Source organism: Myotis yumanensis, unplaced genomic scaffold, assembly GCF_028538775.1.
Source record: "Myotis yumanensis isolate MYYU_CA2020_CCGP unplaced genomic scaffold, mMyoYum1.0.hap1 SCAF_1, whole genome shotgun sequence".
NCBI classification, from domain to species: Eukaryota; Metazoa; Chordata; class Mammalia; order Chiroptera; family Vespertilionidae; genus Myotis; species Myotis yumanensis.
Window position 1 is genome coordinate 70843408 of NW_027223752.1, and position 17747 is coordinate 70861154.

The following is a 17747-nucleotide window of genomic DNA, read 5'->3' on the forward strand; positions in this document are numbered from 1 at the left end:
AGTGGAGCAGGTTCCTGCCACTGTTCCTGGGACTCATCTCCCTGCCTTGCCGCATCTGCAGCCCTGACACCCCACATCTGGAAGTGCTGCTCCACCTGCCGGCCCTGGAGCCCTGCCAGAGGTTTCTGGAGATGCTGGTTGACCCAGCCTCTTGGGGAAGAAGAGAAGGCTCTGGGCTGAGGGAGTGACCTGGGGGTGGAGCCCCAACCTGTTTATAGGACCAGGGCTCCTCAGAGGCCGGCAGATTCACAGTCAGTCCCATCTCATTGGAAGACTTGCTGCCAGCCAGCCAGGGAGCTGGCATCTTGGCAGGAGCTGGGCCTGGAACAGAGCTGAAAGGATTGGCATGGAGAGACTGACACCTAGGGAGCCACCTGGCCATCCTCATCAGGTAACCCTTCCCCTCCTCCCCTCAAAGCAACACAGGTCCTGCCAGGCCCACAGCCCGTCACCGTAGACAATGGACTTCCTGGGACCCAGGAACCACCCTGTGTGTCTCCAAAACTCTGCCAGCCCAAATCCCCAACCACTATCAATTATTTACTCTGCCCAAGAGTGATGAGGCTGAAACCAGGCCAGGGAAGCTTACAAACTGCTCACCCTAGCCCTGCCACATGCTTCCCCTCAGCCCAGATGTCTCATTCTCTGCAGGGACAAGGCCAGAGAGACTGGCTCCTCAGGTCTCCCCTGAAACCCCAGTGGGTGGCCATGAAGTGGCAAAGTGTACCAAGCGGAGGCGTATACCTTATTTGCAAACTTTCCTGGGCTTTTGGAGCCTTGGCCCTGAGATCCAGGCTTGAGTTGGGTTCAGACACCAAGGAATCCTGGGGAAGGTAGAGAGGCACCCGCCCACCTGCTGCCCCAGCTGTGTCAGCCTGAGGCCTGGAGGACCCTCTGCAGGGCGGATATCAGTGCAAATGCCCGGATGGGGTCTGGGAGAAACTCAAAGCTGCGGCAGCAGGGTGGTGAAGGTGCTAGTAAGCGCTGGCTCCATCTGCTCCTCTATCTGGAGCCCGAGCCCCAGAACCCAGCTGCAGAGGTTTCTGAAGTGTCCCTTTCATCTTCATCTCCCCGGAGAAAGCTGGGCATCCTTCTCTTCCCACCCTCTGACTGCTCTAAGCTCAGCCCAGGGGCAAAATTAAAGCCCAAGGTGTAGTAACCCTGGGATCTTGAGTTTGACCTTACACCTGGGAAACGCCTTGCCTCCTGCTGATGTTTCTGGAACTGGCTGAGTCCCTAACATCAGGCCCTTGACACCCAGCCTTCAGGGTGAGCCCCAGCAGCGTCTTCACCCAGGCTTTCCTGCTGGACAGAGACTGGAGCCTGCTCTGGCAGCAGGAGCTTGGCTGCCAGGGCAGGCCGGGCACCTGGGACTTGCTCTGGGACGTGCCTGCTGTGCTCAGCCTGACTCAGGAGGCGCAGGGCCTGAGGCTGTGCTGTAGCTTCCACTCCTCTCCAACCTCCTTGCTGCCCCAGCATGAATCGCTCGGTGCCAGCAGGGAAAAGGTGGCCTGCTCATCTCTCTCTTCCTGCTGAAGACCCCGTGGTCGCTGGTACTCTGGACCTTGGTTGGGGACTCCCTTGGGCCACATCCCCCATGATCCTCTGCACAGAGAGGAGGATGGAGTAGGTCCCAGGGTCCCTGCACTGGGGGAGACAGTGACCGGAACTCTTTGCAGGGAGGCACTCCCAGGACCCTACAGGAAGCTGGGTAGGGGTCCCTGCTGGAGAACTCCTCCGAAGTGTCCAGGGTCAGTCATCAATGAACAGTATTCCCGGTGAGACCATCTTTCAATGGGGAAGATGGGGCCCCAAGGCCCCAGAGGAAAAAGAATCCTATTAGTTAACATGTTCGTTCAATATCATATTTGGCTGAAACAAACCTATGAGATTCTAGATAACCACAGGGCAGTGGGGGCAGTTTGCACGGTTTGACCGAGAAGCACAGACCTGGGAAGGTCGTGAGCTCTGGCCTTGCAGACCTGGGTTTGAACCCTAATGATGTCACCGACTAGCTCTGAGGCTGAGGGCAAGTTATCCTTCCTGAGCCTCAGTTCTCTCGTCTGTGAAATGAGAGGAAATGAGACCACTATCTTATAAGGTTGTTGGGAGGATAAGTCAAGTTCATATATGTAATACGTTAGTACAGCACCTGGAAACATAACAAGCACATAAGAGCAGTTTGCTTTTTGCTAATCATTTTATAAACATTAATACCTTTAGCCTCAGAACACTGTGTGAGGTTGAAACTGTGGTTAGTCCCACTACGTATGAGGAAAAGAAGGCACTGAGATGTTTAGTGACTTGCCCAGAGTCACACAGCAAACAAGTGGAGGACCAGGGTTTACTCGTAGCCCCAGCCTGGCTGGGAGGCTGCCCTCGTCCACTCCCCTCTCCTGCCCCTAGTATGACCAGTCAGAATTCTTGCCAGACCCCATCCTCTGGGGGTTCCATGTTAGCGATGTCTGAGAGGTGAAGAGAAATGGGGTTTGTCTTCACTAGGAAAAAAGTCCTGCCAGGGGCTGGGGGGCTTTCTGAGGTTGAGAGGCTCTCAGTGACCTGAGGTTTGAGCATGAGCAATAATGCTCAAATTGGGCAACGTGACTGGACGAAAAGTGAGCATCTGGGGGCACTTCTTAGTAGCCCCAGGAGACTTCAGAGGGTGGGCTGCCCCTGCCCTCCCCTCTGTTTTGAAGCAGGCATTGCAGCACAGCACCCTGCAGGGCCCGGGACCCCAGCCAGCACCTTCTCTGGGGCATGCAGTGGCGGGATCTGGGTGCAGGGAGGAAAGGGAGCCAGGCGTCTAAAAACGCATGAAATCCCTGCCAATGTCAACCTCTGGCTTAAGAGTTGTCGAGTTGACATGTTGCTGGTGTCACTGGAGCTAATCCCTTAGTGATGACCCGTCATAATGATCAGGGAGGGAGAAACAAGCCTACTCTGCTGGGAGGATTACATGTGCTCTGCCAGAAAGATGGCTGCATGGCAGGGACACTCAGCCCGGAGCCACGGGAGAGGGACGATGCCGGGACCCAGGGGAGGAGGGTGGGGGGTGTGGCATGAGTCCCGAGTGGCTTTGCTGTGGCCCATTGTCCTGTAAGGTTCCCTCTGGGGAATGGCGAGTCACGCCCCGTGGACACTGAGCCAGCCCCTAGCGAGGAGCACCAGCTAGGAGCACCTTCGCGGAGCAGAGACCGGCTCCCGGGGGGAGAAGGGACTTCTGCTCCCAAGCACCGCAGTGGGACAGGTCCCGGGAGGTGCAAGGCTAAGCAGCTTTGTTTTCCTCACCACATGTCCCGTCCAGGCCATGACAGATGTCCACCTTGCAAGCATGGTGCTGCCTCTGCCTCAGACCGCAGGGGCTTCTGATAAAAAAACGTGTGCAGGGCGCCCAGCAAAAGCTACACAGCCAGGCCTCCCGAAGAGCAGAAACCCTGGGTCCCAGCAGTGCCAAGGACGGTTTGATTTTCTCCCCAGTGCCCTGTGCCCAGAAGGACTTAGCCACACCCTACCTGCCCTCTGCTTTCCCCTGCCACCTTCTTCTGCTCCTCTTCTCTCTATATCATCCCCCCACCACACACACATGCCCCTCCAGCTTCTGCCCACTTCATTTCTTCCTCCTCCTCACTGGGCTGTCTCTGGGCCGACTGATGTCGCCAGCATCGTCACACACAATGACCCTTCACCCACTGCTCACAGTAACGCCCTGATGCTCTTGGAGTTTCCTAATTCCCACCCAAGAGAAGGTGAATACCTGTGGCTCCCCAGGGCTCAGCCTCCCTGGAGTCCTGTGTCCACTTCCGGTCCAGAGGGCAGGCTGGGCAGTGGGGTCACACGCTTTACCAAAGGGAACTCTGGGAACTCTGGGATGGGGCGCCCCCAAACTGGCATGTCCAGTGTGGTGGCCATTCCTTAGTCCTCAGTTCCCTGCTTTCTCCACCACACTATGCAAGCCTGTCTCTGACGGGGAGACAGCCCCACAAATTCCAACTCCCCTCCTTCGTTCCATGGCTGCTGCAGCCCAGAACCACTGCCCGGGACAGAGGTGGGCAAAGGCCGTCTGGCCCCAGAGCACCTGGCAGTGCCACCAAGCCTCTCAAGAGAAGTCTGGCCCAGACTGGCGGGCTCAGGAACGAGCAGAAAGGACTCATTTGTCTGACGTTTCTCTGCAGGGGGAGGCCTCCGCCTGCTGGCGACTCACCGTGAGGGTCCTGGAGGCTCGGGGCCTGGGCTGGGCTGACATGTGTGAGTAACTGTCTCCTGGGCTTCAGGGATGACCGGGTCCCAAGGGAAGAGCCCAACATGTGCCTTGGGACCGGCCTGGGGTGGGTTGTCCACTGTGGCCTCCGGGGTCTTGGTAGGAATCTGGGAAGGCCCCTGGAGAGGGGTGTGAGGAATTCTCTCTCACGCTGATTCTCTTGACATTGGCAGTGAGCGAGGCAGACCCCTATGTGGTCCTACAGCTGCCAACCGTACCTGGAATAAAGTTGAAGACCAAAACAGTCACCAACTCCAGCCATCCTGTATGGAATGAGACCTTCAGTTTCCTAATCCAGAGTCAGGTTAAGGTAAAAGGATGCCACCCACCTGAGGACAGGCTGTACCTCGCATAGGGAGGGCTCTTGGATTAGAGCACACTTCCTCCAGGGCTTGGAGTAACTGGGGAGTGGGTGTCTCTGGGCCCCAGCCTGGATGTGCTGTATAGGAGACAGTGTGCGAGCCAGTGCCTGTGGGCCTGACCTCCAGCCAGTGGCTGGTTCTCTCTCTGGCCATCCACGGAATGGAGACAGTAAGAATCCCCCCCTGACTTGGGCTGCTGTGAGGGTAAAGACAATGCACTCCTAGTATACCACCTGGTACATGCAGTGCCCTAGGGAACCAGCAAAGCAGGGGTGCAGTAGGGGGAGGAAAGAGTCTTTGAAAGAATTGTATTTTTTATAAAAATAAAAATTAGCAGGGTAAACTGGGAACTTTTCTGGGTTTTCTTTTACTACTTGTAAGTTTTACTGTTATTTTTATTTTGAAGTACAAAGCATGGAGGCATAATAATCTCTTCTGTCTCTGATGTAGGCGATAGCCTCGAGTAAATATGTACTAGGTTGTTCTCTTGTCCTAGAATGTTCTGGAGCTGAGTGTCTATGATGAGGACTCAGCCACGGAGGATGATGCCTGCTTCAAGTTTCTCTATGACATCTCAGAAGTCGTCCCTGGCAAGCTGCTCCGGAAGACCTTCTCCCTGCGCCCCCAGGTGCGTGGGGAGTCCCCATGGGATCCAGGCTAAGGAAGGTGCACAGTTTCTCCCATCTGTTGGGATGCTGCTGCGTTGAACTGATTCACAGAAAGAGGCAAGCCCCTCCCAGAGATATTTACATTTTAATAGGAAAGGCAAGGCCCAACTTGACTGTTATAGACTAAGTCATTCAATGGAGAAATTTTACTGTCTGTGGGAGGAGGTTTTGGTTGGTGGAGAACTTCCTAATGGCCACAAAACACAGCTCCGTATAACTAACCCTTCGAACATTAGTGGCTTCATCACTCCTACTTACTGCCTCTCACCTCCCGTGTGCCCAAGGCCTGTCTGATGGAGGTCTCTGTGTTCTTTCTCCAGCAGGTGAAGGCGTGGGTGGAGGAGGCCAGAGTTCTGGGGTTGGAGCCCACTCAAGAGGAAGATGAAATGGGCCCTGGACATCAAGCCTCTTTTGGCTTGTGCTCCTTATCTCCCCCCCCAACCTTGCCAGAGACCTGTTCTCTGCAGACTTACCAACTGTGGTAACTTGGGCAGATAGCCCATCCATCTTTCCCTAAGCCTCAATTTCCTCATCTGTAAAATGGGAAGGCTTATCATACTGTGCCTCCCTTAGAGACTTGAGGTGATGAAATAATGAATGTAGAAGAACTTTGTCAACTCTAAAGACTTATATAAATGTGGATGACTTGCTCATCTTTGATTCCAGGGACAGGAGGAACTGGATGTGGAGTTCCTGATGGAAAAAATGTGAGTACTCAGAGGGAAGGTGGAGGGGGTTGGGGGTAGAGGTAAGAGATCAACCAAAGGACTTGTAAGCATGCATATAAGCATAATCCATGGACACAGACAGTAGAGGGGTAAAGGCATGTGCTGGGGGGTGGGAATGTTGGGGGAGAGGTCAATGGGGTGAAAAGGAGACATATGTAATACTTTAAATAATTTAAATTAAAAAAAAATTTTTTTAAAAGAAAGAAAAAATGTGAGTAGTCTCACCCAGCCCAGGGAGTATCTAAGAATCCAGGCTTTATGTAGGGAAATGTCATTAACCCAGATTTTCCCATCGGTCTGTCCAGCCCAGATTCCCTGTCCCTCATCTCCCCAAACCTGCTAGACTGGGGGTGGGGTCCTTTTTTTAAAAAAATATATTTTTATTGATTTTATTTTTATTTATTTCAGAGAGGAAGGGAGAGGGAGAAAGAGATAGAAACATCAATGATGAGAGCGAATCATTGATCAGCTGTCTCCTGCACGCTCCACAATGGGGATCGAGCCTGAAACCCAGGCATGTATCCTGACTGGGAATCAAACCGTGACCTCCTGGTTCGTAGGTTGATGCTCAATCACTGAGCCACACTGGCCGGGCTAGGGGTTCCTTTTAGAGAAATGAGGAGAGGAAGGTCAGTGTTTTCTCTGCCCTACTCTCTCTCTCACCTTTCACTCGTCAAAAGCATCTCCCCGCACCCTGAATAGTATCCAGGACTTAGAGAACCCTCAGCATCATCCAGGAGTCCCCACGTGGGTGGAGCCTGGGCCGGGAGGGGGCAGGTTAGCGCAGGGAGCTTTTGCTTTTCCAAGGCCAGACTGTGGACGGTTTGATTTTCCAGGTCAGACCGCCCAGAGAAGCTCATCACCAACAGCGTCCTTGTGGTAACCATTGCCTTCCCAGGCTTACGAGGGGAGCTGAGGTGGGGGTGGGCCAGATGGGACAAAGCGAGGACCGGGCTTTGTGGCAGACCACCCCTGGCCTCCCAGCTAGGTGGTCACCTGGGAATGTGGTTGGGGGGTGGGGGGCTGAGAGGGGCTAAAGGGAACATGGAGAGAGGGAGGCTGAGGCTCTGCTGTGAGATGGTTCTGACTCAAGGCTGTATGGTTGAGGGGGTGATGGGAGAATTGTTAGTCTGTCCTGATGTGTTTGGTCACCTGTAATGAACTCATAGTTCTCAGCTCCCAAAGAGGAAGCCCTGGCCCGAAAGCCACGTGGGCCTGGCCCTGCTCAGGTTATTAGTTAATATGGAGGTAACTGAGGCTCGGGGGGCGGCGGGGGGGGTCCAGGGGGGTGCACTTCCAATCTGGGAGCTTTGGGATAGGGTCAGGGGGGTCAGTCAGCTCTTCCTTGAGACCGTGGAGAGTCCTGGTCGGCAATCCTAAACACAGCAAGCTCACAAAGCTGCCATGGAGAAGAAAGGACACATGGTGGCGAGAGACGCATTAGAAACTTTCTACTCAAAGTGCAGTCCCACACAAGCAAGCCGACCGACCGGGAGCAGGGCCAGGCCCAGCAGGAGGTGAATAGGCACCTAGAGCCCCAAATTGAAGGAGGCACCACCTCAGGGTCCTGCGACTGCCTGTTTGACAGACTAGTATTACTTTTGCGAATGCAGGCATACCTCGTTATATGGGGCTTCGCTTTATTGCTCTTCAGAGATGTTGCATTTGTTTACAAATTGAAGACAAGACCTTCCACCGGCAAAAAGATTCTGACTCACTTTATTGTGACTCTCATTTTATTGCGGTGGTCTGGAAGGAAACCCACAATGCCTTCAAGGTATGCCTGCACACATTAAAGCAGTCATCCCATGGCAGCTGCCTCTTATCTGAGGTGATGGAGGCCGGGAGATGCTGATGAACTCAGTTCTGCAGGAGTGGGCAGCTGTCAGCTGGCATGCATTACAGAGAGAACGCAGCAGTCTCGTTTGGCAAGTCAGTTAAGTGGAGGGCAGTCGGGAGGTACTCTAGTTGCTAAAATGTCAAGGATTTATCTGACCCATTTCATTACCCTGTAGACGGGTGGTTTGAATAATACTCTTAGGGAGCAGTTGTAGTAGAATGAACACACCCTCCAGGTTGAGGCTGTAGAGAAACGTAGAGATTGAAAAAAAGAAACACACCACAAAACTGTGCCTGGCAGCTGGGGGGCCTGCAGAGATTCCAGAAGTTCGGCAAATCTAGGAGAGCTTGGGGGTGAGTAGAGATGGGGCTCCCCTGGCTGTCCCAGGACGTCTGGCTTAGCAGTTTCAGCGCATCAGAGGTGGGGTGAGGGTTTTCTGGTCCAGTTCCACTCTGGACCCCACTTCTTGTTCTGTGTGTGGTGGATTCGGGACAGTGGGGCTCAGCGGGTGAGGTTGAGGGGACCGCAGCTTCCCCAGAAGAGCCCCCTGCCCATGATGTGGTCTGCCCCAGGCTCGAGAGCTGTCATGCCTGGATATCCGCTTGGAGAGCACGGGGAGCGCAGCCGAGGACTCAGGTGAGGCCCGCTCAGAACCAGGTCTGACCTCTGCTTGGAATGTGGGGAGGAGATGGGGTGGCTGGGAAACCCATACAGGGCAGGGGGTGAGCGGCAGGGCAGAGCTGGCCTCTTCTTGCCCACAGAGCAGAAGGGAGGTGGGAGTTCCATGGGGGATGGGGCCCAGCAGGCTGGGGAGGCCCTTTCCAGCATCCTGTTTGCCATGGTCTAGCCACAGGGCCTTCATCACGTCCAGGAAGTACTGCCGGTATTTTGGGTCCTTCCCCTCATGTTACCCTTCTCGCTCTCTACCTAGACCAGGACAACCTGGAGCTGGAGCTGGTGCTGACGGGGTCATATGAAGACACGCAGACATTGGCCCTGGGCACAGCCTCAGCCTTCCACTTTCACTACATGGCAGCTCAAGAGGCAGAGCTGAGAGGGCGCCTGAGGGTAGGTCTTTGGGTCTGGACTCAGGAGATTTTTCACCAACCTGGGCCCTGGGCTAGCTCCAGCTGCTGCAGGCCCCTCCCTGGCCTTCCTCCTCCACGGAGAGTCCCCTGTGGCTGTGTCAGCCTCCCCCACTTAGGCACATGCCCTTGGCAGGCAGGAGGGTCACCAGGGCCTGAAGTGGGTGTGGGGAGGGGCTGTTATGCTATGTCTGTCTGAGCCCTTAAATGGCTCCTCCAGTGATGCTCTCAGAAAAAAATCTGATGTCGGTGCCCACGGGCCCTGCACAGCCTGGCCTCTGCCCACCTCTGCTGCCTCAATTGACCCACGTTCCCCTCATTCATGATGCTCTAGCCATAGCTTGTCTCTTCTTACTTTTCAGACATGCCAGCGCTTCCCCTGTCCCCCTTTGTCTCCTTCCAAGGCTGCTTCCTCTTCCTCCTTTTTCTCCTCCTCCTCCTCATTTAGATCTCAGTTCAAATGGTACCCCTTCAGAGGGGCTCTCCCATCTTAAATAGACTTCACACATCCCACTTCTGGTTATCTTATCACACTGCTTATTTCCTGTACAATACAGGAATATTAGTTCATTACCTGTTTCTTTATAAATTCTTTATAAGTTCATTCATGATCCAGTTAGAACAATGTCAGAGGCAGCAAGAGCTCTGCATGAGCACTGCTGCTCTGAGTTGCTCTGAATCCATATATTTCTCTAAATTCTTCCCGACTACGCTAGAGTAGGTTCCTTCTTGAACCCTACTCGCTACACTAACTGTTGGGGACTTAGTCCAAGTTCCCCCTTTATCCTCTGCTCACTAGTTACAGGTGTTGGGTCTGAGCCCCTCCCCCTGGGGCTGGACCTCCTAGGATGCTGGGTCTTAGACAGAGAAGCCATGAGAGGTTGTGGGTGTATAAGAATGAGTCTTTATTACAGAAGCCAGTGGCCACATGACCATCAGACAACACAGTCCTCACAGCAAAGTCCATACAGGCAAGCAGACACCGGCTGGTGAACACATATCTTTCCCACATAGTAGCATTAATCTCTGTCCCCACAGCTAGTATCTGAACTAGTACGTTTCTCTCCGCACGCTGCCCCCTAGACTCACTGCCTCCCATAGCAGCGGCACCTGAGCTCTCTGCCTCAGCAGCTTCTCCTGTCTCCCCTGCCCAGCACGCTGGCTGGTTAACATGGTAGCTACACCTGAGCTCTCTGTGAGCTCTTAGCCTTACATCGTAGTAGTACCATCTCTCAGCTTCATCTCAGCAGCTGCCTCTCTAGCTGGTCAGTATCATGCATTATACCATTTAGACAAAGGAGGCCTTTAGCCAACAATGTCATCAATCATTTGGGTTATAGAAGGGCACAGTGTACCATGAGATCGCTGTGGGCTTGCAGCGTGTTCAGAGTGGCCCTGGACATTCCAGCATACTATCAACAAGGCCTCCACACTCTAATTAGCCTTGACTACCTGGGGACTCTGGCGTGGTTCTCACAAACAATAACTAAATATTAGCTATGATTACATTAAATATATTAGCTCTTATTATTTTTGTGTTTTTTATTAATTTTAGAGAGAAAGGAAGGGAGAGGGAGAGAGATAAACATCAATGTCAGAGAAACATTGGTCAGTTGCTTCTCGCAACCTGGGTATGTGCTCTGACCAGGAATCCAACCCACAATTCTTTGGTGCATGGGACGATGCTCCAACCAACTGAGCCACACTGGGCAGGGTGATATTAGCTATTATTATTTCTTCTTTTTTTAATTTTTGTAAAATAAATCTTTATTGTTCAGATTATTACAGTTGTTCCTCTTTCCCCCCTCCCTCCCATAGCTCCCCTCCACCTGGTTCCCACCCCACCCTCTGCCCTTACCCCCCGCCACTGTCCTCATCCATAGGTGTATGATTTTTGTCCAATCTCTTCCCGTACCCCTCACACCCCTTCCTCCCCAAGAATTGTCAGTCCACTCCCTTTCTATGCCCCTGTTTCTATTATATTCACCAGTTTATTCTGTTCATCAGATTTTTTTATTGACTTAATTTTTAGATTCACTTGTTGATAGATATGTATTTGTTGTCACTTTGTTGTTTATAATTTTTATCTTTACCTTTTTCTTCTTCTTCCTCTTCTTAAAGAATACCCTTCAGCATTTCATATAATCCTGGTTTGGTGGTGATGAACTCCTTTAGCTTTTTCTTGTCTGTGAAGCTCTTTATCTGACCTTCAATTCTACATGATAGCTTTGCTGGGTAGAGTAATCTTGGTTGTAGGTTCTTGCTATTCATCACTTTGAATATTTCTTGCCACTCCCTTCTGGCCTGTGTGGTTTCTGTTGAGAAATCAGCTGACAGTCGTATGGGTACTCCCTTGTAGGTAACTAACTGTTTTTCTCTTGCTGCTTTTAAGATTCTCTCTTTGTCTTTTGCCCTTGGCATTTTAATTATGATGTGTCTTGGTGTGGTCCTCTTTGGAATCCTCTTATTTGAGGTTCTCTTCTTTTCCTGGACTTGTAAGTCTATTTCTTTCATCAGGTAGGGGAAGTTTTCTGTCATGATTTCTTCTAATAGGCTTTCAATATCTTGCTCTCTCTCTTCTTCTGGCATCCCCATAATTTGGATGTTGGTACGCTTGAAGCTGTCCCAGAGGCTCCGTACACTATCTTCATATTTTTGGATTCTTTTTTCTTTTTGCTTTTCAGGATGGGTGTTTTTCGCTTCCTCATATTTCAAATCTTTGACTTGATTCTTGCGATCCTCTAGTCTGCTGTTGGATCTCTGTGTATTATTCATTTCATTCAGTGTATGCTTAATTTCTGACTGGTCCTTTTCCTTTTTTTTTTTGGCATTCTCATTAAGATCCTTGAATGTCTCATTAAGTTTTTTGGAGGTCTCACTAAGTTTCTCAGAGGTTTGTAGAAGATTCTTGAGTAATCTTATAACTGTGGTTTTGAACTCTATATCCAGTAGTTTGCTTTCCTCCATTTCTTTCATTTGTGACATGTTTCTTTGTCTCTGAATTTTGGCTGCTTCCCTGTGTTGATAGAGTGGCTTTGTGAGGTAGGTGTCCTATTGGGCTCAGTGGCTCAGCTTCCCCAATCACCTGAGGTGGACACTCTTGGTGCATCCCTTTGTGGGCTGGGTTCACAGTCTTGTTGTAGTTAAGCCTTGATTGTTGTAGGTATCCCTGGGAGGAAATGACCTCCAGGCCAATTGACTGCAAGGACCTGCTGTGTCTATAGTGGAAGAACTGCTGTGCTGGAGACACCTTTATGGGGCAGGACTTGCTTCAGTGGGGCTTTGGTGCTCACTGAGTCTGCCTCTTGAGTGTGTCACTTATGGATGTGAGGAGTTGAAATCTGATATCTGACCACTGGATACACTGGCTCCTGGACCTCCAAGGAGGTGCAAAGTCAACCACTGTGTGAGTCCACCCAGCAGGAGCTACAGCAAGATCTGCAGATTTCTCCTCTTTGTTTGGGATTTGGACGTTTTGGAGCTCTCTGACCCAGCTGCAGTTTGCTAGGTTAGCCTGTGAAAGGGCAGGCAATTCATTTGTGCTGCTGCACACAGCTTGGGTGGGGTTGTAAATTGGGTGGGCAGGGTCTCAGGGAATCACCCGGGTGGAGCAAACAGCGATGGCTGTCAGTCAGCATCTCTGTGTCTCCGGATCTCCACGTCTCCCACCCCCCACACAGTAACAATGATCCCTGCAAGCAGCTCTGGGAGAAAGCCACCCTCGCTTTCCGACCTGATGCCAGAAAGTCCAGTTTCTCCCCGTAGGAGTCTGGGTCCCCAGAGTCTCACTGGAAACTGGAGTTCAGAGCAGTCAGGAGCTTGAATCTCCCTTCCAATTGAAAAAAAAACAAAGCGCACCCAGTTGCCAGCCCATTTCATGCACCTCTGTACCTCTGCCTTGGTGCCTCCGCACCTCCTGCTCAGTCTCAATGTGCTTTTTTCGTTCCTTCTAGTTGTAGAACTTTCACTCGGCCAGCTTTCCCATGGTTCTGGATGATAGCCATTTTGTCTTTTAGTTGTAGTTTTAATGTGGTTATGGGGGGCAGCATATACCTTATGCCGCCATCTTGGTTCTCCTCAGCTATTATTTTTATAATTATAATTATTACTAGAGACCTGGTGCATGAATTTGTGCACTGATGGGGTCCCTTGGCCTGGCCGGTGATTGAGGCCTATTTGGGGGGGGGGGGGGCAGCAGGCCAGAGGGAGGGGCCATGGGAGATTGGCCAGCCAAGAAGGGGAGGGGCCGCAGGAGGTTGGCCGGCCGGGGGTAGGAGGGGAAGAGGCCATGGGAGGTTGGCTGTGGGAGCGCATTGACCACTGGGGGGCAGCTCCTGCATTGAGCATCTGCCCTCTGGTGATCACTGTGCATCATAGCAACTGGTCAACCGGTCATTCTGGTCGTTCTGATCCTTCGGTTGTAATGGTCACTTAGGCTTTTATGTATATAGATAATTTTAATAATTATAAATATTGTAATTATTTTAATATTACCAGGGAAGGACTGTGTCTGTCTGGATCACTGTTTAGCCACTCAGCAAGGGTTTGTTGAGTGAATGAATGAATGAATGAATATTTCCCTCCAGAGCTCCAAAAGCAAAGACTGGAACTCAGACATCTCAGCAGGGCACCTCACTATGCCTCTGAAGTCCTTGACCATGGGGAAGGAGATGATCATTGATGTTCCTGCTACAAATGTAAGTGGCCTCAACTGGATGGGAAGTGCCAGTGGGAATAAAGATGGGGGAGCCCACGGCCCCCAGTGGATACTCACATTCCCTGCAGGGTCTTGGACATTCTGAGCAAAGTCTCTTGCTTTGATTTCAGGCCCCAGGAGTGAGGCTACAGCTCAAGGCTGAGGGCTGGTAAGGGACATTGATATCTGTCGGGGACAGTAAGGGGTGGTCATGGGGCAGAGGAGTGCTGTGGAAAGACTGGTCCTTGGGGGTTTGGAGCAGGGATATTATTTGGCAGCTATTGTGGGCTTGGCCAACCAGTGGCTGAGCTCTGCAGGTGCCCCCTGACCCTTGGACCCTCTGCTGCCCCAGCCCTAAGGAGCTGGCCGTGCGCTTGGGCTTCGACCTATGTGTGGAGGAGAAAGCTTTCCTGAGCAGAAGGAAGCAGGTGGTGGCCAAAGCCCTGAAGAAGGCCTTGCAGTTGGACAGAGACCTACAGGAAGATGAGGTTTGGGGGATACATAGGGGTGGGGGTGCAGATACCTTGGACCGGCTTTAGGGGCGTACCTGATTCCTATGCCCTCTCCAGACATTCTAGTCAGCAGAGACTGGAGAGTGAGCATGTGGGAGGAGATATGGAGCATGGGTGAGCTCTGGGGTTCTCACTCCCTTTGGAGCTGTGTCCAGGGCTGAGAGCAGTCACTTCTTGGGGAGGGGCTGGGTGATAGCTCTAATTCTGACTGCACCAGGCCCTGACCCCGTCCTGATCAGGTCCCTTCGCTGGAGGCAGGAGGCAGCTCTATCCCTGTCTTTGTTAAGCCAGCCTGTGTCTTTGTGTGGTCCAGGTCCCCATCGTGGGGATCATGGCCACAGGAGGAGGTGTCCGGGCCATGACCTCTCTCTATGGCCACTTGTTGGCTCTGAAAAAGCTGGGACTCCTGGACTGTGTGACGTACTTCAGCGGCATCTCGGGAGCTACATGGTGAGGGCCCCGGGGACTGGAGAATCAGAGATGGCCAGGCCCCAGAGGGGAGTGGAGTGGACACCAGAGGGACCCTCTATATGGGGAAACCAAGTAGCTGTGAGCAGTATGGTCTGATGGGTGCCAAGTGGCTGTCTCAAAAGGGAGGAAACAGAAATTACAGCAGTCCTGCCATGAGGGAGGCATTACAGGGTTTCCACTCCATGCTTCTGAAGAGGTCTAAGGTAGCTGATTCAGAAGGAGCTGGGTTTGAGTCTCCACAACACCACTTACTGGCTGGGTAATCTTAACCAACTTATTTCCTCTGATTCTCGTTGACTCATCTCCAAAAGAGGGGTAATAATAGCACACCCTCCATAGGATTAGAGTGGGACAGCCTTAACACGTCTGACGCGTTTCGTGAACTCCAAATTGATAGCTCTTTTTTCTTTAATTGTTATTACCTCATTTAATATTCAAAACACTCTCTAGGGTGGTTCTCTGATTGTCCCTATAGTATAGATGAGGAAATTGAGGTCAAGAGGTGCTATTTTACCTAAAGACAAAATTGTCTCCCTACACACCAGCCTGCCTATAATGAAATAGAACTTTTCACTGTTAGAGATGCATTCCTTTGAATCTTATTGAAATGTGACTTTAAAGAAGTGAAAGAGGATATTCACCTCAGAAGAGTTTAGGTGACAGCCATTGACAAGCAGTCTCAAAAGGCTTTAGGCCAGACCTCTGAAGACGGAGATAGGATCTGGAGCTGTGCTGTATGTTACAGTAGCTGTAGCCACGTGCGGTTATTGACCACTTATAATGTGCTTAGTCCAAATTGAGTTGTTATAACTATAACATACACAGTGAATTTTGAAGACTAAGTTTGGAAAAATATAAAGTTATCTTAAATTTTTGTATTAATTACATATTGAAAACGATAATTTAAATGAAATATATTATTAAAATTAATTTTTACTGATCTTTTTAAAAGTGTAGTTACTAGGAATTTTTAATTACATACGTGGCTCACATTATATTTATATTGAACAGCCCTGATCTAGGAGGAGGGAAAGCCCTGAAGCATTTTCCAGAAAGGCAGAGCTTTGGTGGCAGGAACAAAATGTTGGGAGAAATCTCGAGGGTTGGAAGAGGGAGTTGCAGCAACCGGTGCTGGGCCTCATGATTCTATTGTACTGCCCCTTTGTTCTCCCAGGACAATGGCCCAACTATATGGGGACCCTGAGTGGTCGCAGAAGGACCTCGAGGGGCCCATCCGATATGCCCGGGAACACCTGGCCCAGAGCAAGCTGGAAGCCTTCTCCTCGGAGCGACTGGCAAGCTACTTCCAGGAGCTGGAGCTGCGAATGGAGGAGGGGCGCCCCACAACCTTTGTGGACCTGTGGGCTCTCGTGCTGGAGTCCATGCTGCACAACCAGGTAGGGCACCTGTGCATGCGGGGTGGAGCGTGAGTGCAATGGGCAAGGCTGTGGCAACCCCGCAGCTAGCTGACACGCAAGCGCATGTCTGCAGGGTAAGCGTCCTGGACCGTTGGTTAAAGAATGTGGAACCCACTGTGTTTCAGTGTCTGCCCAACTTTGGGATGCTGCCTTTATGAGTCAGGCTGTTCTTCAATTAAATTTCTGGGTCTCCCAAGGACTAGGGACCAGACAATGCTAAAGTCGGTTCAGCAGACAAAGCTTTTGCATGTGTTTAAGAGTCAGTGAGATTGTTCAAACAGCTTTTGTTTTATTTATACTACAATATGAAATATATTCTTTCTCTTCATCATCCTGGAAGTGTTTAAAGCAAGATTCTGGTGCCAGATTCCTGGGTTCTACCCCCTATGCGTCTCACTAGCTATATGTCCTTAGGCAACTTACCCTCTCTGTGCCTCAATTTTCTCACCCGTACAATAGGAATGAGAATGGTACTTATCTAACATGGTTGTTGTGAGCAATCAATGGTACTTGGCATAGAGTAAGCATTCAGTGTTAGCTAACATATTTCTTTACTCTTTTCCTAACACTATTAAGACAAACCTGAGCATATACATTTTTTATACATTGCTTCTTTAAGGAAAGCTTAGTAAGTTAACTACTGAATCTTACATTAAATGATACAATTATTAAAATCAGTGATTTTTTGCACTATTGTTTTACCACATATAATTATCTGAACAAAGTTTTTTAAAGCATTTGAAACAACTAAAACACAAAATGTATATTTAACGTGCATAACAAAAGTAAACTAGCAAATACTAGCAAAGGAAAGATTCTTATCTGTCTTATCTTTGAGTGTTAGGAGTTTGACCAAGAATAATGATCATGTAAACTAACTGAAAATGAATTTGCTTTGATTAAAAAAATTATTTTATTCTTGCTGGCAAGCACAGTGCTACTTGGAAATTACCAGCCATTCTTACTTTTTATTTATTAAAAGTATTTATTTTAGCCCTGGCAGTATGGCTCAGTTGGTTGAGCATTGTCCCATGGACTGAGAGGTCACGGGTTCAATTCTCTGTCAGGGCACACGCCCAGGTTTCGGGCTTCATCCCCTTCCCACCGCCCGCTCAGGTACCTGCAGGAGGCAGCCATCGATGTTTCTCTCTCACATCAATGTTTCTCTTTCTCTCTTTCTCCCTCTCCATTCTTCTCTCTATTAAAAAAACAAACAAAAAAAAACCTCCTAAATATATACACTTATTTTTTTAAAAAATCTTAATGTTGTTAAATATTTATTATGATAATCTTCAGACCTAATAAAATGCATAAAGCATAAAGAATAATGTAATGAATATTCATGATCTCATCAACCAGCCTAAGAAATGAAATGTAACAGAAAGAATTAAAGCTCCTGGTGGTCCCCTCCCCAATCTCATTTCCTCCCACACTCCGAGGTAATCACTATTCTGAATTTAGGTTTTGAGCACGTATCTGCAATCTATGTACATATTTTACTATCTACACTAATAAAAGAGAAACATGGTAATTAGCGTACGACCGCTACCCTGCCCATTGGCTAATCAGCATATCCTTATGCAAATTAACTGTCAGCCAAGATGGCGGCCGGCAGCCAGGCAGCTGGAAGCGAACATGAGGCTTGCTTGCTCCAGTGACTGCAGACTGCAATGTTCCCCGCCTGACTTGCCGGCCTCTGAGCTACAACT

At 50.3% G+C, this 17747-nt stretch overlaps 1 protein-coding gene across 1 annotated transcript in view; it reads left to right on the plus strand.

The window, feature by feature from the left end:
- The first annotated feature begins 346 nt into the window (after window positions 1-346).
- The window catches only part of PLA2G4D (phospholipase A2 group IVD), a 29119-nt gene continuing 11718 nt past the window's right edge, over window positions 347-17747 (plus strand). Inside the window, exons 1-13 of the mRNA XM_070404905.1 lie at window positions 347-391; window positions 4173-4245; window positions 4432-4568; window positions 5117-5248; window positions 5955-5995; window positions 6853-6895; window positions 8429-8492; window positions 8788-8924; window positions 13528-13638; window positions 13769-13806; window positions 13990-14125; window positions 14463-14599; window positions 15795-16017. Coding sequence (XP_070261006.1) covers window positions 347-391; window positions 4173-4245; window positions 4432-4568; window positions 5117-5248; window positions 5955-5995; window positions 6853-6895; window positions 8429-8492; window positions 8788-8924; window positions 13528-13638; window positions 13769-13806; window positions 13990-14125; window positions 14463-14599; window positions 15795-16017 — 1317 coding nt within the window. The remainder of the gene's footprint in view (window positions 392-4172; window positions 4246-4431; window positions 4569-5116; window positions 5249-5954; window positions 5996-6852; window positions 6896-8428; window positions 8493-8787; window positions 8925-13527; window positions 13639-13768; window positions 13807-13989; window positions 14126-14462; window positions 14600-15794; window positions 16018-17747) is intronic.